Below are 27782 nucleotides of genomic sequence, written 5' to 3' on the forward strand. Positions count from 1 at the left end.
GTGCCGGGGTGGCCTTCGAAAGCGGAAACCCAATATCGGTGTAATTCAATCAATCGAGAATCGCGTACGCGCTGATCAAAAGCTGATCCGGCTGGTGATCAGTTGCTCGAGAGCGGTTGGTGTGGTTTGACGTGTTCCTTGGCGATGTCCTCCCGGCGCATTCGGCACATTCTGGAGCTGTCCCAGCAGGAGCGGAAGGAGTTTCTCGACTCGTTCGACTGCGTGCTGACGGATTGTGATGGTGAGTGATGGTGGGGACACAAAATTGAAAAAAAAACAAGAATCTGTTTTGAAAACACATTTAAAAAAAAAAAACATCTAAAATGTTTAATTTTTTTGTTGCTTTGCTCCCACATCGATGTTGAAGATGGTTAAAAAATAAAATCAAATTTAAACCTGATTTCAAAATATTTAAAAATAAATTAAAGGGGGTTAAAATGCAAATTTCCGCCTTTATCTAATTATTGCCTTCAGCTTAAAAAAAATCAATAGTTGCTGAAACATTAGGCATTTCATATTTGATTTTTTTTAAGTTGATAATCAATATACCTACAAACCTATTTATTCCTGCCCATTTTTTAAACTTCTGAAAAAAAAATTTGTTCTCTCCAAAATCTTCAAAATTTTTGTTTGTGTCAAAATGAGTCATATTTAATTCCAGTTGTATCAACTTTGCCGAAGAAATCATTGTGTTGATCAGAAGTTTCTTTCTCACGATACAGATTCTAGATTTTTGTAAAAATATTGTAAGTGTCTTCTATCAAAAATCATGGCAATGACTCAAGCTATTACGAAAGACAATTTTTTGTGAAGCGATTTACCAAAAAAAATCCACACAAAATGTTAGGTACAGTCCAGACTCAAACTCTATTGCCCAGACCAGGGTGGCCACTTAAGTCGGCAAATCGGGAAAGTCAAACCCCGCCCAAAATCGGGGAAAAGTCAGGAATTTGCGATTTTTTGTCAAAAAGTCGGGAATCTCACGCATATTTGCTTGAAAATCATGTTTTAACTCTTGAATAATTTTGTAATATTTTGTACAATTTTTTAAATTAAATTCACTCAATACTTTTTTAGTCACTTCCTTTAAATTAAAGGTTTTGGAGTGAAAAGACTATTTCTAGGGCAATAATTGAAAGGGGACATTATGAATCCTAATAAATATTTTAAATTCACTTATTATTAACTTTTTGCCATTTCCAGTTGAAACGAAGTATCAAAACTATACGTTTGTCTATTTAAAAACGGAACTTAAACCATCCTCCTCGCATGAATAAATGCAAGTAAAATGCTTTAAAAGCTTACTTACTGCCACCTATGAGCAGTTCTCTAGGATTTCGGTCATTCGTTTTTTTGTATTTTTTAATTCGGCTAAAACTTTGTTGGTGCCTTCGGTATGCCCAAAGAAGCCATTTTGCTTCATTAGTTTGTCCATATAATTTTCCATACAAATTTGGCAGCTGTCCATACAAAAATGATATGTGAAAATTCAAAAATCTGTATCTTTTGAAAGTATTTTTTGATCGATTTGGTGTCTTCGGCAAAGTTGTACACAGCTAAAAAAGTAGTAATCCAGCTGCGTGTAGAAGGCCTGGGTGTAAAATAAAAATTGCATTATTTTATGCAATTTTATGTGATTTTACACCCTGAAATATGTAGCCCATCAGTATGGGTAACCTACTTGACCGAAATGTCAAGCTAATATATGCGTTTATCCTTACAGCTTTTCATCGATCTTATAATCGAATGGGCTAAGGCGCCAGTCCTTACTGTTGGTGCTGGGTTTGAATCCCGTCGATTGCAACTTTTTTTTTGTGTTTGCAAAAAATGTACATGCAGTGTGTAATATTAAGTGTTTATTTTGACGAAGGTGATGTGCATGCTTTTGCATGCGATTTTACCATCGGATTTTTTGCTGTGTAGGTAAGGATAAGGACTACATTGTAAAAAAATGATACACGGTAAAATTTGTTTTGGTGATTTTTAATATCACTTTCTGTCACCAAAACTTAATTTAAAAAAAATACTATTTTTATTGTTTTCTTTTTTCTGATATGTTCTAGGGGACATCAAATGCCAACTTTTCAGAAATTTCCAGGTTGTGCAAAAAATCTTTGACCGAGTTATGAATTTTTTAATCAATACTATTTTTTTTTCAAAAAATCGAAATTTTGGTCGCAAAATTTTTTTCAACTTCATTTTTCGATGTAAAATCAAATTTGCAATTAACAAATACTTTACTGAAATATTGATAAAGTGCACCGTTTTCAAGTTAAATCGATATTTAGGTGACTTTTTTTGAATATTGTCGAAGCTTTCATTTTTTTAAATTAGTGCACATGTTTGCCCACTTTTGAAAAAAATATTTTTGAATAGCTGAGAAAATTCTCAATATTTTGCTTCTTCGGACTTTTTTGATACGACCTTTAGTTGCTGAGATATGGCAATGCAAAGGTTTAAAAACAGGAAAATTGATGTTTTCTAAGTCTCACCCACCATTTTCTTATGTCGATATCTCTGCAACTAATGATACGATTTTCAATGTTGAAATATGAAACATTTGTGAAATTTTCCGATCTTTTCGAAAACAATATTTTCAAAAATTTTAAACCAATAATAACATTTTAAATGGGCGTAATATTGAATTTTTGGCCCTTTTGAAATGTTAGTCTTGATTTGAAAATTTTGAAAATATTGTTTTCGAAAAGATCGGAAAATTTCACAAATCTAGAGTTTTTTTTGATTAGGTCCTATAAACATATGAAAGACAATAGTTTATTGGTCCTTTTCAAAAAAAACTCTGGAAATGTTTCATATTTTAACCTTCAAAATCGGACCATTAGTTGCTGAGATATCGACATTGAAAAATGGTGGGTTGTTTAGGTGAGACTTAGAAAACATCAATTTTCCTATTTTTAAACCTTTGCATTGCAATATCTCAGCAACTAAAGGTCGTATCAACAAAGTTCAAAAAAGCTAAATATAGAGAATTTTCTCAGCTTTTCAAAAATATTTTTTCCAAAAGTGTGCAAACATGTGCACTAATTTAAAAAAAATGATAAACTGCGACTATTTTTAAAAAAGTCACCTTAATATGGACTTAACTTGAAAACGGTGCACTTTATCAAAATTTTACTAAAGTACTTTTCGATTGCAAATTTGATTTTACATCGAAAAATGAAGTTGAAAAAATTTTGCGACCAATATTTCGATTTTTTGAAAAAATCAGTATTGATTAAAAAATTCATAACTCGTTCAAAGATTTTTTGCACAACCTGAAAATTTCTGAAAAGTTGGCATTTTATGTCCTCTAAAACATATCAAAAATAAAAAAATTAAAAATAGTGTTTTTTGCAAATCAAGTTTTAGTGATAAAAGTTAAATAAAAAATCACCAATTTTTTTACCGTGTATCATTTTTTCCAGTGTAGTCCGTATCCATACCTACAACTTTGCCGAAGACACCAAATCGATCAAAAAATTCCTTCAAAAGATACAGATTTTAGAATTTTCACATATCATTTTTGTATGGACAGCTGCCAAATTTGTATGGAAAATTATATGGACAAACTAATGATGCAAAATGGCTTCTTTGGGCATACCGAAGCCACCAAAAAAGTTTTAGTCGGATTAAAAAATACAAAAAAAATCGAATGACCGAAATCCTAGAGAACTGCTCTAGGGTAGAATGTGGTTTTTTGAGTATTTAAAATTTATTATCTGTATTTTATTTGCAAAAATTTATATTTTCTTTGCACCATTCGTAAATTTTGTCTTGAATCAAATATTTAATTGCATTTTACTATAAAAATCAAAACAGAAGTACACTCAAACCCCGATGGTTTGACAACAACTGTTGTCAAACGAACGAGGTCACTTTTTAGTTTGACACCCCTTTTACACGGAGTTCACACAAACTATCAAACGTTTGTTTTGATAGTGTGCGTGAGCGCCGTGTAAAAAGTGACAGTTCGTCACTTTTTAGTTTGACTTTGACCAACCAACGGGGTACAAACTAAAAAAGTGTCAAACGAAAAAGTGACCAACCACCGGGAGTTGAGTGTATGTCAAAAGTCAGCGTTGATAAAGCACTTTTAACCTCGGGACAAGACAGTGAGCAAGAGAGTAACTCTCGTTCCTCTCGATTCCATCAGTACAGCTGCATGCTATGGAATAAGTTTGAACTTGAATAAACGGCATAGAAACAGATGTTGGAGAATCTAAAGATAAGAGAGTTGTTCTCTTAATTTAGTAACAAAATTCAGGATGGTGGAACTGAGCATTGATTTTTCCAAAAGTTTGAAGATTTGATAAACTGCAAAATTGATTCAACTCGATTGTTTAAACAGTCAGAAAATGTAATATTACCTCTATTTTATGTAATTTTACCTAAATTTATATGGGAAATGTGGAACTACACATAAAAATGTGTATTTTTTTTTCTTTTGTAATATAATGTTTTCTGATATAAAATCTACCCACTTAATCGGATGTGTTATTACCATAAATAAAAAAAAAAACAATATACAAAAAAAAAGAGTGAATATCCTTTAATTTTATTCAGGCATTTTGGCCATTTCACAATAATTATTCCAGATTTTAAAGTTTATATTTATTTAAAATTCCAATATTACCCTAGAAATTTCTATGATTGTTTAATCGGAAAGAATATAAGGGGACCATCCATAAACCACGTGGACACTTTTTTGGGAATCTCAAACCCCCCCCCTTCGTGGACAATTGTCAATACAAAAAAAAACTTTTTTGTATGGAGTGTGGACAATCGCTTACCTACCCCCCCCCCCCCTAAAGTGTCCACGTGGTTTATGGATGGTCCCAAGCAGGGTTGCCAGGTTGCCAGATAAATCTGGGAATGCCAGATTTTTCAAGTGTCAGCCAGAATAAAGATTCACCCTTCTCTGTGACAGATATTGACAGATTTTGCCAGATTTTTCACTTTATGACCATTTTGAACAACTTTTTGATTAAAATTGACTAATTTAATTAAAAATTAAACAAATTAGAGTGTGATTTTCCTTAATAAAACGTTTATTCAACAACTTTGAGGACATAACACCAGTTAAAACATCTGAATTCTACAAACTTTTGAATTTAATCTTATCTTCCCTCTCCTTTACCATTCAGAATTGTTAGATTTTTGTCTGCCAGATTTTTCCAGATTTATAATCGATACTTTGCCAGGTTTTTTGAATTTTGACCTGGTAACCCTGGTCCCAAGCAACAAAATTTGGAAGCACATTATTTTTCAATTTAAAATTTATATCAAAATTTTTAAATTTTTCGTTCACGACCTTTTTTGACAGAAAGTGTAATATCTTGTTTGACAGCTTGGCCATACAGGGCCACAGTCATCGAATCACAGTATCCAGGTTTTTAAGCGAAGATGGCGTTCGAATGGTGAACGCCCGAAATGTCAAAATCGCGCAGTAGCACCAACATTAGAAAAAAAATGTGGCTGTCATGCCATGGCACACTTTTTCCGTAATGTTGGTACCACTGCGTGATTTTGACATTTCGGGCGTTCACCATTCAAACGCCATCTTCGCTTAAAAACCTCGATTAGATTACGACAAATAAAGGAGCTATTAGATCATGGCAAACAAACAAACAAACTCGAAATTTTTTGTGTTTGACAGTTTGCCTGCTCTGTTTGTTTGCCTGCATTTGTTTGGGAGCGTTCTTTTATTACGTAATGCAATTGTGGGGAGGGGAGGTGGGGGAGGGGGGCTGGTCGGAGGCCGTGTTACGCTCCACACATTTTTTAAAATTTGGTTGCGAGGGGGGGGGGAGGGAGGTTGTCAAAAAAAACATTTTTTTTGCGTTACGTGATAAAAGAACGCTCCCTTTGCAGAAACGTCAGTCTGCATACATTTGGATTGCGAGTTTGGCAAACTGTCAAACACAAAAAGTGCGTTTTTTTTTGTTTGCCATAGTCTAATAGCTCCTTTATTATTCCATATTTTGCATAAAAGTGGTTAAAAATGATCATAAACTGGTTTCTGGTGCACAGAAAAAAAAATCATGGTAATATTACATTTGGGAAGGGGTACATCTTTTATGTTCGAAAAAAGATGTAATTTTACCTCTAGAAATGTGTAATTTTACCACTTTTCTGGTGTAATGCCACTTTTTCAGTCTAAATTGAGGTAAAATTACATCATAAAAGAGTTAATATTCAACCTTCCAAAATTACAGCTTCCTAATTTGCACAATTTTTTACTGTGTGTGTCTTTTATGACTGTTTGCTAATTTTTTTTTCATAGATTGATTTTATTGATTTTTTTAACAAAAAACTACAGATTTCCAACAAAATGTCGTAACGTCGTCGCTGATTATGCCAATAAATTTTAATTTTTTCAATGTTAATGATTTGAGAAAAAAAATATCTGAACAGTCAGTACCTACAACTTTGGTAAAGATTTCAAATTGATTACAAATCTCATCTCATCATTTAGTATGACTATAGCACTCTAAATGTTTGTAATTTTAAAAATACAAAATAAGAAATCTTTTTAAACATTGCGAAAACATAGAAAACTTTCATTGGGAATGCTTAGATTTTTTTTCCAAATGAAAAAACTAACTAAAAACCATTTAAAAAAAGGGAAAACATATTCAACAACTTATTGGCAAAAGCATAATTTTTTGGGGCTGGTACATTAAAACTGATATATCTATAGATAAATAAAACAATATCTTAAAAATCTGGAGTTTTTCTTGAAAAGGTCCTATAAACAAAATTTCAAATGTTTACTTTTTGGGTGTTTTTAGAACCGCCTTGAGTCAGGGGTATTCAAATCACCCAAAAAGCAAAAAATGAAAATTTTGTTTTTTTTTTAAAAAAAAGAAAACTCCTGAAATGTGTTTATTCAATAATTGTTTGAGGTTGACATTATTTTTAGATGTTTTGTTTTAGCTAAGATACAATCTATTGTCAAAAGTATTGAATTTTTAAATTAACATGTTTTGCACTTTTTTTTAGAGTGGAGCTCCCCCTCAAAGCATGTCTATGGTGGCCTTCCTGGGAACGATGGTAAGTATTATCCTTGCCAGATATCTCTACAATCTGTAATCTGCGACAAGATCTGAACAAATCAGAATCAAAACACTCCAAAACTCCGTAGATGCTTGCTAAAGTTTAGCAGAGTTCGTCCATAAAGTTAGTTTTTTTTATTATTAAAAAGTATTACAAAGAAAGTGCCTTTTAGCGAGAATCTCAAATTTGACCAACCAATTCCGTCCAGTTGGAATGCGTTTTACTTTTAACAATCGAATATCAGGTAGTTTTTAAGCTCGACAAGCATTCCATGCATCGTACATTTTGCAAATCTTTTCTTAGTTGTGAGTAGATAAGCATATTTTGTTTTGTACAAACAAAAACGAATAAATTGTTTATAGTCTAACAAAGTCGAACTAAACAGATCATTGAAGAAAGAAATTCCCATTAGAATCACGCGCTTTCCCTTTTTTCCACAGTTCACACTGTGGCAATTGCCACAGTTGATCATAACTTGTGAGATCTAAAAATAAACAAAACAAAACGAAACCCGAAGCAACCCATGCAGCAAAAATGCATCTCTCTCTCGCAAGATTAATGAAAAGTAAACAAAAAGGTAATTCTGTTTCCGCCCGGGTTCGAACCGGGGACCTTCTGCGTGTGAAGCAGACGTGATAACCACTACACTACGGAAACTGGGTGATGAGAGCGGTGCGCAAAGCCGTACTAGTGACGACGGCTTGACAAGACTCTTTATTTTGAGGCTAAGCTTAAAATAACCTACTCGGATTGGCTAGGGTAGTTGACAGATAGGCAAACCAGAACCAGTTGGCAGTTTGTAAACATTTATTGCTTCCCCACTAATTGGCACCTCTTTCCGCGGCCTCCAAGTTCCGGATGACTTTCCGGTACAGCACGCGCTTCACGTTGTTGCTCAGTATGAAATCGGCGTGGGTGAACCGCTCGTCCGGAACCTGGTAGCTGCCGGCCAGATTCGGCAGTTCTCGCTCCAACCGGCGCACGTTCCGATAGTTGACCACATTGTCATTGAGCCCGTAGTACGTCCACACCGGCGTCGAGACCCGGGTTAGGTTGTACCGCGGCGCGGTGGCGCTTCCGTACGCCGCTCGGTTCAGCCGGTCGTCCCCGTAGTCAAACTGCCGGAAGATGCCCTCGCGGATGTACTGGGCGTAGTGCAGGAACTGCTTGATGCCGGAACCGGCCGGGAAGTGACCTAGGAAGATGCGGAGCATCTTCTGATGATTGATTTGGAAAGTTTAGAAAATTTAGAAAATTTAGAATACCGGAAGGCCTCACCGTGTCCAGCTGGTCCGGATTCGCTCCGGCCACCTCGTAGATCAACATCCGGCAGAGCAGTTGCTGGGGAGCGGGGCACAGTGCCCGGTAGAATTCGTACTGGTAGCGCCAGTTGGGTAGCAGTTCGTGGGAACCAAAGGCGGTGTATCCGCCGGCCAGGGATTCGGCCATGTAGGCGAGGAGTCTCATGACGATGCTAAGGGAGCGGTAGGCGTACGCGGCCGGGGATAGCAGCTGCACTTGGATGACCTTTTCGTTGTACTCGGGACGGCTCGAGAGGGCGACCAGGCTGACGATGGTGCCCTGGTGGAGGAAAGGGAATCAATTTAAAAACTCAATCAACTTTATTACTTGATATTGATTGAAAATGCATTAACGGTACACATCAACCATAGCTTTTGCACCCAGAATTCTGTTACAGACATTTTAGTATCTTCAAAACTACGGGAACTATCGATTTATTTTTTTATTCATCCCCTAAATTACTGTCTTCGTAGTTATTTACAACAAAGTTTGACTATTTTTACAATCAGATTCCTGCAGGATTGGGTCCGTAAGTTTGACAATTTTGGAATAAGAAGACAACAACTTCCTTGGTTGCTGTGCACCCTTAATGAAACAAAAAATTAAACTACAAGCTAGAATTTCAACATTTCAGTGAAAAAACCATTGTTAAATGCATTATCCAGCTTTTAAAGCGAAAATGGCGTTCGAATGGTGAACGCCCGAAATGTCAAAATCACGCAGTGGTACCAACATTACAAAAAAGTGTGCCATGGCATGACAGCCGCATTTTTTTTCTAATGTTGGTGCTACTGCGCGATTTTGACATTTCGGACGTTCAACATTCGAATGCCATCTTCGCTTAAAAACCTGGATACACTCGTACAGTTGATATGATATCATAAGTCTTCAAAAAATGTAAGATTTGACGAAAAAAAAAAGTTGAAAAAAATCTTTTGTACATTGAAAATTCAACAAAATTCCAAAGATTTTTGGATTAATCCAAACATATTAAAAATGATTATAAACGCAGGGGAATGCATTTTAAATTATTTCATTTGATGGCACTTAAAATTCTGTTAAACATTTGAACATTAAAAAAAGTATTAAAAAATCAAGAAATTCAAATGAATTCGAAATTGACGAAATTTAAAAAAAAATATAGTTCAAGAAATTTATTAAATTCAAATAATTTAGTAAAATTCGATAAATTTTGATAAATTGGATAGTTACTTTAATGAAATTGATAAAACAATTCTCAAAAATTAAAGAAACCCGAGAAATTAAAATTATTATAAACAAGGATTTCAAGCGTACTTTATCGAAAGGACTAATTTTTGCTTGTAAGCAGTGGCACAGACAACTTAAAAAACTTTTAAATTGAAGAAATTAAAAAATCAACAAATTTAAATAATTTAATAAAATTTAAGAAATTTTAAATTTCTAGGAATTGACGAAATTTGATAAATTTAAATATTTTCACAAAATACAAATAGTTCATAAAACTCAAGCAAATTTAATAAATTTAAAAAAATTAACTTGAAAAATTTAATAATTAATTAAAAAAAATATTTCAAGTGTACTTTGAAAGTGGTGTTATTTTTGTTTGTAAATTCGGAAAATTATATTAATTAAATAAAACTTTAGATAATAAAATTGAACATTTAAAAAAATTCTAGATATCCAAGAAATTCAGGAAATTTCATCAAAAAGTAATTCAAGCGTACTTTATCAAAAGGTATAATTTTTGTTTGCTAGCGGTGACAAAAATGTTTAGAAGCTAATCCTGTTATTTAAAAATAACCTAGTTTCATAAAAAATGTGAGACCATAAGATTTTAAAACTTACTACCAAAAAAATTAAGAAATTAACAATTATACAAAAATGAGGATTTAAATAAAATCCAAGAATTTTAGGAAGCTTCGAAGTAAAATTTGAAAAATGCAAGAATAACATAAAACAATGAAATTCAAATGATTCGATTAAGTTTAAGAAGTTTGAAGAAATCAAGAAATTAAAAAAAAAATAGAATTAAAAAAACCATAGAAATTTAAAAATTCAAGAAATATTTAAGTTTCTTAATTTTTTAAATTTCTAGAATTTTTCTAGAAAATTTTAACAAAATTAAACATAAATGCAAAATTCAATAACAATAAAAATGCATGCACAATCCAAAAGTAAAATGTAGTTCTCAATACTTGGCAACCAATGAAAAAAGCTTTTTCCTGAAAATTTTCTATTTTTTTTTGCAAATTTATATTCATTTTGATTTTCTTTTCCGTGTCAACAAATTAGAAAAAAGAGGCTTCTCTGTATTTCAAAACAGTAACTGCGTCCTGCATGCTTTTGACAGACTAGGCGTTACTAAATCAAGAAAGGCGTGATGTTGACAAACCCGTAAACATTCGTAAACGGATGTGTTGAAAATGTGAACCTAGTGACGATTAGAGATCCTAAATAGGGAGACTGGACGAAGTGAATTTGACGTACCCAAACAGACGCGAGTTTGACGTATCCAAACGAGCATATGCCTTTACGCCCAGCAAAACTTATCAGTGTTGCCAAGCTCAAAACATACGTTGCCAGATCGATTTAGCAAGCTTAGATCAGTCTCCCTATTAGGGTCTCTAGTGACGATGTGGTGCACTTAGGGCAAGGTATGTAGATAAGATAAGGTAAGGCGGGTTTTCCAGCTGTCAAAATAGTTAGTTAGCACGCAACCCGGATTTTATATGAAGATTTTCAGAACAGTGAAAATTTGACCATTTTCCGGGCAAATTTCATCGGATTTTTTTTCTGTAGGGTTGTTAAGCATGACAAACTGAACCGAAAAAAGCGTCTTTTAAAGCGTGTTTCGATTCAGTTTGGCATGCTACAGAAAAAAATCCGGTGAAATTTGCCCGAAAAATGGTCAAATATTCACTTTTTTGAAAATCTCCATATAAAATCCAGGTTGTGTGCTAACTTTCTATTTTGACAGCAGGAAAACCCGCCTTACCTTACTAATCTACATACCTTGGTCTAGTACCACTTTTTGGACCCTTTACCCAAATGCTGGGTTTAAAAAGGGTAAATGTCACATGTGTTGTCACGTTCTTTTTCTGGAAATTCAATTAAAAATGTTTAGTTTTTCAACAGTTAAGATACTTTTTATAAAGTTAATTGGTTTCTGATCATTTATTTTGAATATCAAACGTTGCGGTTGACTTTAAAGGCTATAAAAAACAATAACAATCGGCGGCCATATTGCTGGATGAGCGATACGGGAAATTTTGACAGCTCATCCCCTCTGGGTGCACCCGTCAACGGTTTTTAGAACAGACCGTTCCCCATCGACACGATTTCTTTACGTGTGGGAACGTAAACTCTCATCGTTTAGTTAGATCTCTCATTTTATCTGATGTTTGTTGAGTCTGCGATCAGCAGAGAAGCGAGTCAGACGTGCGTCCCTCACAAACCAAAAAAGTGCTTAAAAAGTGCAAAAATGCCTCACGGCAAGAAAAAGAGGCGGTCCTCACCAGTAGGATCGGCAGATTTGAAGAAGCTAAAGAATGCCGAAGCGCTACCTGCAAAGCCAGGCAGTTTGAGCAAGGACGCTCAAAATTCGTCTGGAAACCAGTTCGCTACCCTCCCTGTGGACGTGAGCGAGAAGGAAGAATTTGAACGACGGGAAAAGTTGCCACCCATTTTTGTGAAAACATCGTCATCGGATTCGGTGCGAAAGTGGCTGACCGGATTTATCAAATCTGGTGCTTTACGAGCTTCCATTCGCTTGTGTGCTGATGGACTCAAAATTCTGCTACCTACCAGAAAGGATTACAACTACGTTCGGGATTTCTTGAACAACACAAAGATTGAATACTACAGCCATGACGATCCAGGTAAACGCCCCATGAAACAGGTCCTCCGTGGCTTGTACGACATGGATGTGAGTGTGCTGAAAGAAGAGCTCAAAACTCTTGAGTTGAACGTGATCGAAGTCTTCAAGATGACGAGACACAACAAGGACATCAAGTATCGTGATCAACTGTACCTGGTTCATCTCGAGAAAGGATCGACAACGCCGTCTGAGCTGAAAGCAGTTCGGGCGATTTTCAACATCATCGTGACTTGGGAACGTTATCGTCCAGTGCACCGTGACGTGACACAGTGTTCGAACTGTTTGCAGTTTGGGCATGGTGGAAGGAACTGTTTCATCAAGAGTCGTTGTGCAACCTGCGGAGGTGAGCACAAAACTCAAGCTTGCGAAACAATCAACGAGAACATCGAAGCGAAATGCTTCAATTGTGGCGGCGACCATTCTACCAAGAATCGGAGCTGCCCAAAACGAGCTGAGTTTGTGAAAATTCGGCAGCAAGCGACGACGAGGCACCAACCAAATCGTCGCAAAACACCACCAACTTTCACGGACGTGGATTTTCCTGCTTTGGCGTCACCTGGAGCGGGATCTGTTCGAGTGGTTCCAAATCTGCAGCCATTGCCGTTGAATCAGCGGCAAAAAGTTGCAGAGAATACAACACCTCCTGGTTTCAGTCAGCAAACGAAGGAAAACCAACCAGCATCAACGGATGAAGGCAGTAGTGACCTGTTTTCACCACAAAAACTTCTGAACATTTTCATCGAGATGACAACAACACTGCGTGGTTGCAAAACTCGTGCGGAACAAGTAAGAACGCTTGGAGGATTTATCTTAAAATACAGTTCGTAGTTTACTCGTTCTAATGATTTTGAATATTTCAATGAATTTACTTTTTTAGTTTTAAGTTAGGATTAGTTGTTAAAGCGATTTTTTTTTCTTTTTTACCCAAATGTATTCGATTTAATGCAAAAATGTAAAACAATTTGAAGTAAATAAATGAATGTGAACAGTTAATAAGAAAACGAAAAATATAACAAAGATGAAGAGCATGTAGCCATACCACTTAGAATGTAAATGAAATGTAATTATTATAAGAAAGTTCAATAAAGACATATTTAATTTAAAAATTTAAAAATAAATCTGATGTTTGCACGTGCTCAAAATCTGTTGCACAAAACTGCCCATAAAATCGAGAATAGAGTGCAACTAGAATGCGCTCATGGGGGCAGCAGCTGACTCTCAACACCTTTTGTGGAAGATTTGAACTTCCTGTTTCACTTTTCAAGCATTTTCCTTTTATATTCTCACTTTGTATTTTCTTTGCTTTGTTAGTAACTAGTTGAATCACATTTTCTTCTTCTTTTTTTTTGTTTGAAGGACTCACCTGTGAATATCCAACATAGTGCAACTTTTTCTTTCCACTCTTCTCCAGCACATAATCGATCAACGCGGGCACATCGTAATATCCAATCTCGTGAATGCTAAAGTCCCAAAACTGTTTCGATCGCACCTTAAGCTTTTGATGCCTCCGCGAGTACCGATTTCCACGGGCATTTCCCAACCAAACGTCGTACCCTCGATCGGCCAGCAGGTATCCGAGGGCGTTTCCCGGACCAATTAGGACATAATCCGCGCAGCTACTAAACCACGAGTGCATCATTAGCACTGGATGGTTTTTGGATATTGTTGAGTTTCTTTTTCCCGGAATTCGGTACAGTCCCAGGAGGTAACCGTCCTCGGTTAGAACTTGGTGTTCCTCCATTTTGTAGCCATATTTTTGGATTAGTTGGGGCTGAAAATTTAAAAATTATTAAAACTACATGAAATTTTGAAAAAATACCCCAAAATTCACTCACCACTCTCAACTTGGCGTCCCGTTCCTCCACGTGAAACGGGCTGGAGGCCCAAATCGAACTCCTCGCCAAAAGCGCCAAAATCACACAAAGTAACTGGAGAGCAGCTGCTGACAGTTCCATTTCTTACCCCGGTCATAGCACTAATGCTTCTGATGACCGCGCGGTGACGGACCCTCCGCTGATTAAACTGATTTAATTGTCGTCGTCGTCGTCCCCCTTAACGTACTAAGTCTGAGGCTGGAGAGCACCCCCTTCAAAATGTGGAAAATTGATACAATCAGTTTTCCATATCATGCAAGTGTTAACTAGCGAGCTGGGGGTAATTACGCGCGGGCAGTGCGTAGCTGGTGTGACTTAGTAGTCACCTGGATAGCGCGGCTACTGTGCCGGGGCAGGGCACAGACAAGTGTATGCCTTTAATTATTTTCTTTTGAAGTCCTGTTTTTCCTCTGTTGCTCATGAGAAATCGAGAAAATAGCGCAGAATTTGTCACCAGAAAACAGTTCTTCTCATTCCTCCTGTTCATCTTCTTGGGCGCGTTTCCGTCACCTTCTTCTTTTCTTCTTGAGCCCCAAAAAATCTTCCGATTTTTCAACTTCACAACATCTCCCGGGCGTTTAACGCCACGGTCACCAGGTCTGATCTAGCCGTTTTCAACCCGGTGTCCCACCGAACGCGTGCCGCCGGCCTGGGATTTTGTGCCGCACGTCCCTCAGCTCTTCTCGTTGAAACATAATAAAACTACATTTTCAAAATTAACATCAAGCAACAAAAACAAGACTCCACATTTTCTTTTTTCCCCTATCTTGTCAAAACCACTTTTCACCAGTTTTCTTTTTAGACATTTTCACAAATTCAATAAGCATTCAGAGGCATCGATTGGCAGAGTTCGTCGTTCACAAATGTGCCCGCAATGCTTTATGTGCCTTAAGATTTTTGGAACAAAATAAAAAATATACACACGCGCAGCGATTTTTTAACTTTGACGCAACGAAACAACAATATTTGGCAAGATGGACCAACTATGGTCTTAGCCGTCAGTGCTCTGACATAGCAAAGGAAAAAAAAAAAGAAAACAACAATATTTGAAATGTGTAAAACAAATGTAAAAATCACGATCGTTTGACAATTCAGCCCTCAAGAAACGTAGCACTCGCGTACCGCTGTGATCGATCTATGGCTCTGCGTACCGCTATCAACAAACTGGGCTTGCTTTTTCTGTCATGGCAACCAAAACATTCATCACAAGCCAACATTATTTTTGCATTATTCTACGCATATTCTTTATGTAAACTAATGTCAAAAACATAAACAATGACTTTTATATCCCGCCGTTTGACTTGTGGGTTGGGGTGATCCCGCCAAACAAATCCTAGTAAACTTGGGGTTGCGATGGAAAAAATCATGTCAAATATTTTCGGTTTGTTGATGGAACTGGTTAGGTTCTCGGTTAAAAAAAATGTTTTCCGGCCAAAAAGAACCTGCTACAGAGAATTCTGCTGTCTGGAGGGCAACCAGTATCGTTTCTTAAAGGTAAGTTGTGAGAGTTTTTGATTACTATTTGTTTTACAGCTTGATCATTTTTGTTCACAGGCCAGCAAAAATCCAAGAAGCATAATGTCGCGGCGTTAAATTTTGAAATGAAATGATTTTGTCCCCGGATAAATTCGGAACTGGAAAGGTTGTTATCGCAAGAAAATTGACATAATTTAGAACGCGCTTCAAAATAATCCTGTCGCCAACCAGTTTACAAATATAAATATAAAGAAATTGTAAATTTGTTTGCCAATACTTGAAAAATAAAATGTAAAACTGTTTGATTTCTTTAATTTGTCTGCCCTCCAACAGAAAAAAACACGATAACAATTTTAGAAACAAAATGTTTATAACTCGAACACAACTCATCTCGGATTGAACTCCATTTTTTTATTTATTTTTGCGGAGCTTTGGGCGATCGTGAGAGGCTATCGGGATAATTATTTTCAATAGAATATCTTCATAAAAACGGCAAGTTTAGAATTGATGTTTTTTAATTTTATTTTTGCCACATTTTTTTGATCCGGTTTTTTTTTGCGCAATTCCTGTGAAATCATTGAACACGATTCTTCACGCTAGTTTATATCCAACTGATCTATTTTTTCAACTTTCACAGGAGGAATGCCACAGGTTATTTAATCTTTACAGCTCCAAACCAATTCTTCCGGGAACCAAACCAGTTGCACTTTTTCAATTTTACGCCGGAACATTCAGCTTTTTGGGTTTTTGCTGAGCTGTGAACAAAAAATGAGCAAGTTGTAAAACAAATAGTTTTCAAAAACTCTCATAACTTACCTTTACCATACAGTACTGGTTGGCCTCAAATCATCAAAATTACCTGAAACAGGTTCTTTTTGGCCGGAAAACATTCTTTTTATCTGAAAACCTCACCACTTCTCCATCAACAAACCGAAAATATTTGACATGATTTTTTCCATCGCAACCCCAAGTTTACTAGGATTTGTTTGGCCGGATCACCCCAACCCACAAGTCAAACGGCGGGATATAAAAGTCATTGTTTATGTTTTTGACATTAGTTTACATAAAGAATCACTTAGTTTCTATTTGAATTTAACTTTTCCTTGCTAGCAAAACTTCTTCTTTAACAGATCCTGCAATTTTTTCCTCAACCCGAAGCAAAATTCGCCACCAATTCAATTAAAAATTCGGAGCACACTTAACAACGAAGGGTAAATCCACTAGCGTGCCCAGGTCCTCAAGGAAGGTGGGGCAAAAATATTAGGGTTTTGAAAATTTCGTCGTTTATGGACACCCCCTGCTCAATTTTAGAACAAATTTCCGAGGATGGTGGGGCAACTGCCCCATGTTGCCCCACCCTGGGCACGCTAGTGGGTAAATCACTTCGGATATACCACATACTCATGTTGGCTAATATACCGGGCGGCCAACCAAAAAAAAAAACGGCTTGAGGTCGCCTGACAAAAAACTTTTGCTAAAAAGAGATAGGAAATTAGATGCAAACAAACTTCCAGCTGCCATGTAAACATACTTTGAATGTGTTGGTAAATTTCTGACTAGAGAGCCTTATGAGCACGGTTAACTGCCAAATGAGTTGCTACTCCGTTATTGACAGATCTGCTGAAGTTAACTGAAGTTTACTGTTTAACCCCAGAATACCCCTATTTTATTAGTCAATACCGGCGCCCTCCCAAGAAGCCTGCGGCTCAACAAGGGTAGGAATGTTAGTCCAATACTTGAATTTGCAGACCCTTCAGACATGGAGTTTGTAACTCCATTCCTGACAAAAAATCATGTAATAAGTTAGAAATGTAGAAATATCATCAGGTTGTAGTATAAACTGTCAATTTTAAGAGAATGCATGCAAAATTTGTCTTTTCTAACCATTTTCCATCAGAATTTTAAAATTAAAATAGCTTGTTGTGCTTCTAATTCCGGACACTGATAAAAGCTGATTTGAAATCCGGACACTTTTGCTTCGAATTCCGGACACAGGCTTACAAATCGCACAAATTTGGACTGAAATTTCAGTGAATGCCATTCTTTAGGTTTCAAATAAGCTGTTCAGCTGTATAAAAATTTGCTAGAATTTGAAGAAATCAGAACCATAAATTTTGGCTTTGCTTTCCGGTGCTTCGGACGCCTATGAAATATTTCAGTGAAATATTTCTCAGTTTTGTTAAACTAATATTTTCATTTTATGTAACTGTTTGGGCATAGACAACAGCATCTAAACCAATTTGAAATGAAAGTTGATGTTAGATTTCATCAAATAACACAGTATTGACAATTAATATGCGAATTTATATCCAAACAACTGATAAAACAAGATAAGTGTTCTTGCATACGGAATCGAGTCAGGCAACTGTCCATACAAAAATGGTCCTTATAAAAATGGTATCTACATATTGCAGAATCTTGAGAATTCATAAGCGTGGAATTTCTAAAGAATTTGGCTGGTTAGGACTAGGTAAGGACAATTCGTGGAAAAATATATTCTAAAACAAATTACCCCCTTTTTATGTTTATTTTATATTTTTGGAGGATAAAAAAGAAATAATAAAATAGCCTTTGAGATATCACCTAGCAAGGCCAAAACATGTTTAGCAGTGTTGCTAAGTTTATGAGAAAAACATTTTTTTGGAAACCTTTGAAAAAAAAAAATCGAAAAACGAGTTTCAACCCGAGCAGACGGAAATAACTTGGAAATAACTTTTTTTGATACATTAATATACTAGGCCAATAACATTTTATGTTATTAATTACAAGAATTGTTATTCGTCGTTATGTTTTTTTGTTATTGGATTGTTTTTGTAATAACAGACTAATAACATTTTATGTTATTCTTCAAACAAATAATTTGTTATTTTCACAACTAATCCGATCATCCCAATAACATTTGGAGGTATTCTTCCATAACAAAAAATGTTATTCGTAAGTTGTTTTATCTTTCAGTCAGACCAATAACAAATTTTGTTATGATAACATAAAATTTTATTAAACCCTTATGCAATAATTGATTTTTCAAGAAGATTCCATAACACTTTCTGTTATTTTAACAGTATTTGTTATTGAAATGGGATGAATTTTGTTTGATTAATTTTGCATCGTTTGCGAGGTAAATCCACCTAAAGTTCGATTGTGTTCGAAGTGTCGATGGATGTCAAAGTTTGCCTAAAAAACTTTATATGGCTGTTTTCGGCTTAGCAGTCGTAAATAATCAATCAAAAACGATCCGTTTTTGTTCTACTTCCGACGTTTCGATGTATTTGACATCATCTTCAGGGATTCTACAAAAACATTAAACATAGAAAAATAAAAATAACCCAAAACTTTAAAGAAAAAAAATATAGGAAAAATGCACAATTGTGAGAAAACTACAAGTAGACAAACGAGAATGATTCTAGTTTGTTAAATAGGCCTAAAACTACCAAAAAGAAATTTATTTTTCCGTATTTTTGTGAGTTTTTGATTCTTTTAACATGAGCATTTGTTGCGATAAATTACGCCGAGTTGCTTTGGAGAATCTGAAAGGTGCGGGTCGCGGTCAACACGCCGGATTTTCGTTGCCGATTCCGTCATTGTTTTCCCCCCGATTGTGTGTGTATTTCGACCCGGACGATTTCGCGATGTTTGACAGTTGCTTTGGAGAATTTGAACGGTGCGGGTCGCGGTCAACACGCCGGCTGTCTAAGATTGAATCATTTATGCTAAACTCAACACCAAATAACCGGGAATAATCTCATCCGCATCCTCCGACTGTTTGCCTTGAGAATGCATAATACATCACATCATTAAACAAAATTTATTGATTATTGGGTCGCATCATCATCCTCTATGATGAATCGTGGCCATTACCCTTTCCCACTAACAAAATCCCAAGTAGAAGTAGTTTTCCGGCACACGTGGGGGTGTGGATATCGTATAGAACCCACCCTTTGTAGCAACCTGTGCTAACTAACATTCCCGTCCCAATCCCCCGAGATCTACAAACTGACATGGCGGGCGCCGTTGGTGGCCAATGACTGTTACCTATTTGCTTCAGATCTAGTTTTAATGATCTTGATGTTTTATCTTTTCAACGCATTCATACATGCTGTTGATAAGGGAAACACCATTAGATCGTTTAAGCGTATGGTCAGTTGTATTGATAGGTGATTACGGTCCTGTTCAGCAACGGAGAAGGACAACCATGGGTGGTCTCTCATGCTCATGCTCATGCTCAGCATTTGTTTCGATAAATTACGCCGTTTTCAGGTAAAAGGCATCCCTGGTATTTTATTTGAAAAGTGTTCAACTTTTGCATTTTTTCATGAAGGAAAAGCACTTATTCAAAGTAGAAAATTTTCTAAAACTTACTCGGTCGGACTGCTGATAGCTGAAAAACAGTCTCTTAAATTTTAAAATTTGTTTCAAATGACTTTTCTCAGCGTCACTTATCAAAGCTCATAACTGAGTTGCTAATCGTTATTTTGAAATTTTTGAATTAAGCCTTGCATTTGAAAATGTCAAAAATAAGTGTTTAAGAGCTTTTCAAATAAAAGTGCTGATCTAAAAAAGGAATTATTATTTTTATGGCTTCATTTTTGCCTTCCTCACTGAGGAGAGGCCGTATAATCACTCGAAAAATGAACTTTTTAATTTGACCTCCTAGGCCCACCTTCATTTACACATATCGATAAATTGTGAGCAAATATCAAAAATAAATTGTAAAATTCTTAAAATATCTTGAAATTATCTATTTTTTCAATGCTTCTAAGATCAAAAATTCGTTGAAATTTTATTTTGATTTTCATTCGGTGGCTTAATTTTAATCTTGTTATTCACATTTTTAAACCTTTTGATTCAAAGTTTGATTTTTTCAATATTTCATTTCTTGATTTCGTCTATTGACCACCCTGTACGGTATTTGAACTGCCCTTCTAGTTTTTTTTATTAAACTTTTAATCGGAAAGTTTATTTTATATTTTTAAAATCTAAATAACATTTTCATTGACATTTTGTTCCATTTTGTATAATATGTAATTTAAAAATTTGCTAGAAAGTACAATTTTATGGTATTTTTTCATTTTTTTCCAAATTAGGGGAAATATACCCATTTTAAGCCGAATAAGCGGTCGTGTTTGAATGATACCGGATAATCTGGAGTGTTCCTTGAAATTTACTGAAACCAAGTACATCAACGAGTAGAGCAACTTTTTATGAACATTTCTGTTTATTTTCACTTTAACTAAAAGTTATTCTATTCCTTTTGCAAGCATTTAAAAAAAAATCCCAAATGTATTCTAATCAGACGAGAATGCATTGGGCCACGCCCATTTTTCTATTTTCAGCTTAGTTCTTTTTTCTTCCAGCAATTATAGAGAAAGTTCCCTGGCATCACTGGCTCACTCTAACTGGCGCTGCTGGTGGTGTTGGTGGCCACCCTTTGTTCTTTATTTGCCTTCGCTTCTCGCTCGGTTTTCTTCAGCCTTCGATTGGAATGGGTCGTCAAAAGTCAAACGTCAAAAGACTTGGCGCGTTTGTTTTTCGATGGTGCTTGCTAATTATTTACATGTTTCGGGATTATTGTTCAAGTGAGTGACTAACTAATGTGCAAAAGAACATGTTGCTGTTAGTTGGAAGCAATTTTATGTCTTCGAAAACGTTAGCGCAAGTGAAAAGATATTGATGGCGACTTTCGTTAAGCAGTTAAGCTCTCGTTTTGCGTGTGGATGTGTGTGCCAACAAAATGATGGGAAATGGTCTCGCAAAAGAAGAAATTATGATCAAAAGTGCATTAAATTTGATCTTTTTGGCCAGTAAGGGGGATACATTTGCGTGCTTACTCGAGGCGGTGCTGTTGCTGGTAAGTTTATAGCCTAAATAGTATATTTGGAGCTTCAATCGAGCATCAAACTCTCCATATGACGAAGATAGGTGTTTGATTAGAAAGGGTATATTTCCCCTACACTGAAGCAATTCTCTGAGATTTCGGTCATTCGATTTTTTTTGTATTTTTCAATCCGGCTGAAACTTCTTTGGTGCCTTCGGTATGCCCAAAGAAGCCATTTTGCATCATTAGTTTGTCCATATACTTTTCCATCCAACTTTGGCAGCTGTCCAAACAAAAATGATATAAGAAAATTCAAAATCTGTATCTTTTGAAGGAATTTTTGATCGACTGCACTGAAAAAATGATATGCGGTAAATTTTTTTGGTGATTTTTAATTTCACTTTTGTCACTAAAACTTAATTTGCAAAAAACACTATTTTCAAATGCCAACTTTTCAAAATTTCTAGAATGGCCAAAAATCTTTGACCGAGTTATGATTTTTGAATCAATAATATTTTTTCAAAAAATCGAAATATTGGCCGCAAAATTTTTCAACTTCATTTTTCGATTTAAATAGAATTTGCAATCAAAAAGTGCTTTAGTGAAATTTTGATAAAGTTTACCGTTTTCAAGTTGAAACATTCGTGAAATTTTTTGATCTTCTCGAAAAAAATATTGCAAATTTTTTTGAATCAAGACTAACATTTTAAAAGGGTGTAATATTGAATGTTTGGCCATTTTGAAATGTTAGTCTCGATCTAAAAAAATAAGATATTGTTTTTGAAAAGATCGGAAAATTTCACAAATGTTTCATATTTTAACATTGAAAATCGGACCATTAGTTGCTGAGATATCGACATTAGAAAATGGTGGGTTTTTGTGGGTGAGACTTAGAAAACATCAATTTTCCTATTTTTTTTAAATCTTTGATGGCAACATCTCAGCAACTAAGGCTCGTATCAACTAAGTTCAAAAATGCAAAGTATAGAGAGTTTTCTCAGCTCTTTAAAAATATTTTTTTTCAAGAGTGGGCAAACATGTGCACTAATTTAAAAAAAAAATGAAAAACCGCCACTATTTTCAAAAAAGTTACCTTAAAATGGATTTAACTTTAAAACGGTGCACTTTATCAAAATTGCACTAAAGTACTTTTTGATTGCAAATTCAATTTTACATCGAAAAATGAAGTTGAAAAATTTTTGCGACCAATAATTCTATGTTTTGAAAAAATTGTATTGATTCAAAAAATCATAACTCGGTCAAAAATTTTTTTGCCCATTCGGGTAATTTCTGAAAAGTTGGCATTAAATGGCCTCTAAAACATATAAAAAAATAAAAATAAAAATAGTTTTTTTTTTTGCAAATCAAGTTTTAGTGACAACAAGTGAAATTAAAAATCACCAACATTTTTTTTTACCGTGTATCATTTTTTTTCAGTGTAGTCCATATCCATACCTATAACTTTGCGAATACACCAAATCGATCAAAAAATTCCTTCAAAAGATACAGATTTTTGAAATTTCATACATCGTTTTTGTATGGACAGCTGCCAAATTTGTATGGAAAATTATATGGACAAACTAATGATGCAAAATGGCTTCTTTGGGCATACCGAAGGCACCAAAAAAGTTTCAGCCGGATTAAAAAATACAAAAATTAAAATTCTTAAAAAAAGACCGATTTTGTAAAGAATTGCTCCACTGTTGGATGACTAGTTTTTACGAAATCGTTCTATTTGAGCATCATTTTAGTTTCATTTGACCCAATGTCACCCCCTCTAAAGTGTGAGATTGGGTCATTTTTTTATTCGATTGTCATTTAAGGCTCCACCTTTTTCCACCATATTTTGGGAAAATATTAGTAAACAATCTAAGAACAATTCTACGCTAAAATATTTTCGATGTTTTTTATTAGGAAATTACTAAAGGTGTATCGTGTTTTGACCCTTAGTCACCCTCACTGACGGTATATGTGAAAATATTTTTTTAACTCACAGATATTGAAACTCTAGTATTTCAAAAATAAAAAAAGGTTTAAAAATTCCAAAACCGTGAAATTTTTTTTTTAGATTTCAGAACTGCATTAAGCATTAAAAAAATCAAAATGTCTAAGGTTGTTAACTCAAAAATTTACCTGAAAAATGAGGGGGCAAAATATTAGTTTTTTCAAAAAAGAAACATTTTTATGAAATAAAAAGTCTACCAACTGGTAAAATTTTCTCTAAAATTCATATTTATTTTGGAAACTTACTAGCCCATAGCCAGGGGGTGGGCTTCGGGTAGGATCTCAGATATTTCAATAAAAATGATTTCCATCATGCGACCTACCGTTAGTTAGATAATCGAAAGACCTTTAAAAAGGGCCCAAGACATCGAAGATCTGACAAACCTATCAAAAGTTATTGGCACTTAAGTGTTATTTATACACTTTTTGGATGCCGGATTTCAGATATTGTGATAGAAATATTGTCTGAATCTTCCATGCGATCCATTGATAGGTTTTTTTTTTATCAGAACTTGCCGATGAGCCAGAAATATTGAAGGTCTGCGAACCCTATCAAAAGAAATGAGTAATAGTGTTGATTTGTTAAACATGTTAAGGGGGAATGTTGCTATTTTTACTGAATGTATTGACTTTATGAATGTGAGGAAGGCACCAACCAACGTTTTTAAAAGTAAAATACTATTTTTTTTTGTATAAAATATCGTAATTTTTTTCAAAAGTATTCATAATTTTATTTAAAAACGTAACTTAATCCACCTTTAGGTGGTTGGTGCCTTCCTCTCATTTAAAGAGTGATTGCAATCCCCTAAAGTGTCCACATGGTTTATGGATCTCTCCTAACGTGATTGCAGCACCTAAGAGGTCCTAATAAAAATAAGTGACGAGTAAAAAAAACAGACTTCCTACAGACTTTTTGTCAAGATTATACAGACACCGCCTTTCAAGAAAATGGCATCCCTCTACAAGGCTTTTTTCGTGGCGATCAGACGGGACCATTTGAGGTTATGTAAATTAAGACCATTTTTTAAACTGCTTGTAATTTTAGATAGGTAAGTCAGATCTTGAAAATTCGTAATCCACAAGAAAGGTCTTCTCATATGCTTTCTAAAAATATATATTATGTAAAGGTTTCATGAAAAAACCACCCTTTTTACCATAATTTTAATTTAATATGAAACAGTTTTTTTAACATAACTTTTTAAATACATGAGAAAACTGCATGAATTTAAATAGCAACTTAGGGGACGTTAAGACGGATCGATAGAAACCATTCCGGCCAAAATCGGTTGAGCCTGTGACAAGATATTCCAGTGACATTGATTTGGTACACATGTCTACATACAGCCAAACACACAGACATTTGCTCAGCTGGTGATTCTGAGTCGATATGTACAAATGAAGGTAGGTCTAGGAGGTCTAACTAAAAAGTTCGTTTTTCGAGTGATTTTATAGCCTTTCCTCAGTAAGGTGAGGAAGGCAAAAAATACGGTTATTAAAAATATGGTAGTTTCGTTTGATTCCCATATTTCAAATTATAAAAATATGAATATTAAAAAAAATAAGGTGTTTTGGGAAAATTTTAGCATAAAATTTTGATAAAAGTAAAATATGCTTTTTAACCTTAATCAAAATTTTATGCTAAAATTGTCCCAAAACACCGTATTTTTTTTCAAAAATATTCAAAATTTGAAAATTGCAGAAAAATTATGAAATGTTTTGTTCTTTTAGAAAAAACGGGTTTTTGTTAAAATCTGTGAGCATCGTGAGCATTCATACTTTGACACGTTCTAAATCACCAAAAAATACATTCTTTGTGATACCTGTTCAAATTTAACATGATTGATATAGTAATTTTAAGTATCCATCAAAGAATTGCTTGGTTCGGGTATTTTATGAAAAGCTGCAATAAACCATTTTTGTCGAACTTTGCTTTTTGGGTGTTTTTGTAACCGCTATGCTAAATCATTTAAAGAGCAAAAAAGTAAATTTGATTTATTGGACCTTTGAAAAAATTTCAAGATAAACAGTGATAATTTAGGATTTTTTTAACTAAAATAAAATGTAAACAGTTTCTTTTGAGAAGCACTCAAAACTAAACATATTCAATGATTTTAGTACAAATAAGGAAAAAAATAAATAAATGTGTGATTCTATCCGATTCCCTAGAATTTCATTCTCCGAAATAATCAATTTTCCAGCAATTTTTATTGTAGGAGTTGTTTTACTTAAAGCAGGAAACAAATTTATGAAAATTTTGAAATTATATTGACTTACCTTTGTTTTTGGTATTTACCAAATTTTGAATTCCTAAAATTTTCATTGGAAAAAAAAGTACAAATCGTTAAATTTTAAAATCTTTAAATCTTATACCAGGGGTGACCAAAGTATGGCCCGCGGGCCAAACGTGGCCCGCGAAGTGATTTTTTGTGGCCCGCGGACACTTCGAATAATCATGTAAAATGGCCCGTTGATCATATGTTCCTTAAAAATGAAGGTTTATTTTAAACTGTTTAAAGTTCATCTTTTTTTTTTTTTTTTTTTTTGTTAATTTAGAACTGATGATTTATTTATATCTTGATTCCCATTTTACGACATGAATATATTGTTCAAAAATTTTTCTAATTTAAACAATTTCAATTTAATAAGTAAATATCAAAATTTTCATCAAATATTTTTGAAAAATTTCCAATTATGCTTAAGAAACTTTCAAATTTTGCTTAGTTAGAAAACTGTGATAAAAGCAAAAATTTAAATATTACATTTGAAAGTCATAACGAACCTTTTCATGAACTGTGCCTGAAACTTACTTTGCACTTAGAAATCTTCCACCTCGGGATTCGAACTCATGACAGTTGGATAACGAATCTGATTGACAGAGGGCTGCTTTTTTCATAAAACGGTTCTCTATAGGGGAAATATACCCAATTTCATCACACTAAGCCTTTCGACTTATTCTCATTTCTTTCGCTATTTTCCGCTATTCAAACAACAACAACAATGGAGAATTGCTTGTTAAACTTAATGTTGACTTTTAATTACTCTGGAATATTAAAAAAAAAAACTTTATGGAAGCAATAACGCATGATAGCCCAATAATACTGACCTACAAAAATAGACAAAAATGACTGCGAAGGCTCAACTCGAGGGAAAGCATAACGTTTGGGGTCCCCAGAAACACGTGTACTTTGAATTTCTCATAAATATTTACACAGGACCGAATGGTTTTTCTCCAAAGTCCAAGCAAAAAAACAAAACAGCTCAGGATTGAAATCGAAAGATGAGGCATTGAGAGCTGCACAAAATTGCGTTCTAAGCTCAATTTAGCCCAAAATGCACGTGCGACAAGATGGCACGACAACGACGAAATATTAAAAGTTTGATGTAGACGCCTGGTACTTGGTGATTTCAATGGATTCTGTAGAAATTTTTAGTAACCATGCGTCTACATCAAATTATCGAAATTTAAAAAAAAATGATTGGTAGAGCGACAGAAACTTGATAGAAAATAGGACTTTTCTTTTCATTAAATAAATTTCTACAAATACTTGTAAACGCATTTATTCATTTTTCTCCAGGCGTCCTGTGGACCGTCTTCGAGCCGATCCCCGGAGTGGGCGCCGGCCTCACCGGACTCCTCGCCGCCGGCAAAACGATCCGTTACATCACCAACAACAGCGTCCGCTCGTTGGCCAGTTACTCCGCCCAGCTGCGAACCCTCGGCGTCACGCTCGATCCAGCCGACCTCATCCACCCGGCCAAGTCCATCGTCGGACATTTGAAGTCGATCAACTTCCGGGGGTTGATCTACTGCCTAGGGACGGACTCGTTCAAGGGCGTACTGCGCGAGGGTGGCTTCGAAGTGGTGGACGGTCCAAACGAGCCACTGCAAGAGAACTTCCGGGATATTATTGGGACGGTGGACGATCGGGCCCCGGTTCGGGCGGTCGTCGTGGACGTGGACTTTAACGTCAACTATCCGAAGCTGCTGCGGGCGGAGTTTTATTTGAAGACGGATCCAACGTGTTTGTTGGTGGCCGGGGCCACCGATCGGGTTTTGAACACCGGACGGGGCTTCAACTTGATTGGACCGGGGCGCTTTTTGGACATTCTGGAGCGGAGCACCGGGAGGAAGGCGATCGTGCTGGGAAAGCCCGGAGAAGTGCTGGCCAGGCAGGTCGTGAAGGAGTACGGGATTCGTGATCCGGGGAGGGTTTTGATGGTCGGGGACATGATGGAGCAGGATGTGGCCTTTGGGAGCAGGTGTGGATTTCAGCGGCTGTTGGTCCTGTCGGGTGGGGCGTCCCGAGAGGACATGATGAAGGAGGCGGACGGGGCGTGTGTTCCGGATTATTACGCGGACAGTTTGGCGGATTTTAAAAATCTATTTGAGTGTTAA

The 27782-nt window shown here is 35.4% G+C and overlaps 2 protein-coding genes and 1 non-coding gene across 3 annotated transcripts; 1 reads left to right on the forward strand and 2 right to left on the reverse strand.

Moving 5' to 3' along the window:
- The first annotated feature begins 116 nt into the window (after positions 1–116).
- LOC6051380 (glycerol-3-phosphate phosphatase) lies at positions 117–27782 on the forward strand. The gene is made up of 2 exons (XM_001867793.2): positions 117–241; positions 26962–27782. Exons 1-2 carry the CDS (start codon positions 145–147, stop codon positions 27780–27782), a joined length of 918 nt encoding a protein of 305 aa, XP_001867828.2. The 5' UTR covers positions 117–144.
- On the reverse strand, positions 7641–7713 carry Trnav-cac. The gene has a single exon. It is a non-coding gene; the product is annotated as a tRNA-Val (tRNA).
- Positions 7846–14230, reverse strand: LOC6044763 (lipase 3). The gene is made up of 4 exons (XM_001862192.2): positions 14053–14230; positions 13581–13988; positions 8335–8637; positions 7846–8273 (listed from the first exon to the last, which is right to left on the reverse strand). Exons 1-4 carry the CDS (start codon positions 14170–14172, stop codon positions 7878–7880), a joined length of 1227 nt encoding a protein of 408 aa, XP_001862227.2. The 5' UTR covers positions 14173–14230; the 3' UTR covers positions 7846–7877.

The sequence above is a fragment of the Culex quinquefasciatus genome, chromosome 1 (genome assembly GCF_015732765.1).
Source record: "Culex quinquefasciatus strain JHB chromosome 1, VPISU_Cqui_1.0_pri_paternal, whole genome shotgun sequence".
Lineage (NCBI taxonomy): Eukaryota > Metazoa > Arthropoda > Insecta > Diptera > Culicidae > Culex > Culex quinquefasciatus.

Excerpts from the sequence above, each read along its gene's own strand:
- LOC6051380 (XM_001867793.2), top strand. The coding sequence starts at position 145 with ATGTCCTCCCGGCGCATTCGGCACATTCTGGAGCTGTCCCAGCAGGAG. Across the intron at positions 242-26,961 it reads CGTGCTGACGGATTGTGATG|GCGTCCTGTGGACCGTCTTC; the intron begins GTGAGTGATGGT and ends ATTTTTCTCCAG.
- LOC6044763 (XM_001862192.2), bottom strand. The coding sequence starts at position 14,172 with ATGGAACTGTCAGCAGCTGCTCTCCAGTTACTTTGTGTGATTTTGGCG. Across the intron at positions 8,638-13,580 it reads ACTATGTTGGATATTCACAG|GGCACCATCGTCAGCCTGGT; the intron begins GTGAGTCCTTCA and ends TTCCTCCACCAG. Across the intron at positions 8,274-8,334 it reads ATCCGGACCAGCTGGACACG|AAGATGCTCCGCATCTTCCT; the intron begins GTGAGGCCTTCC and ends ATCAATCATCAG.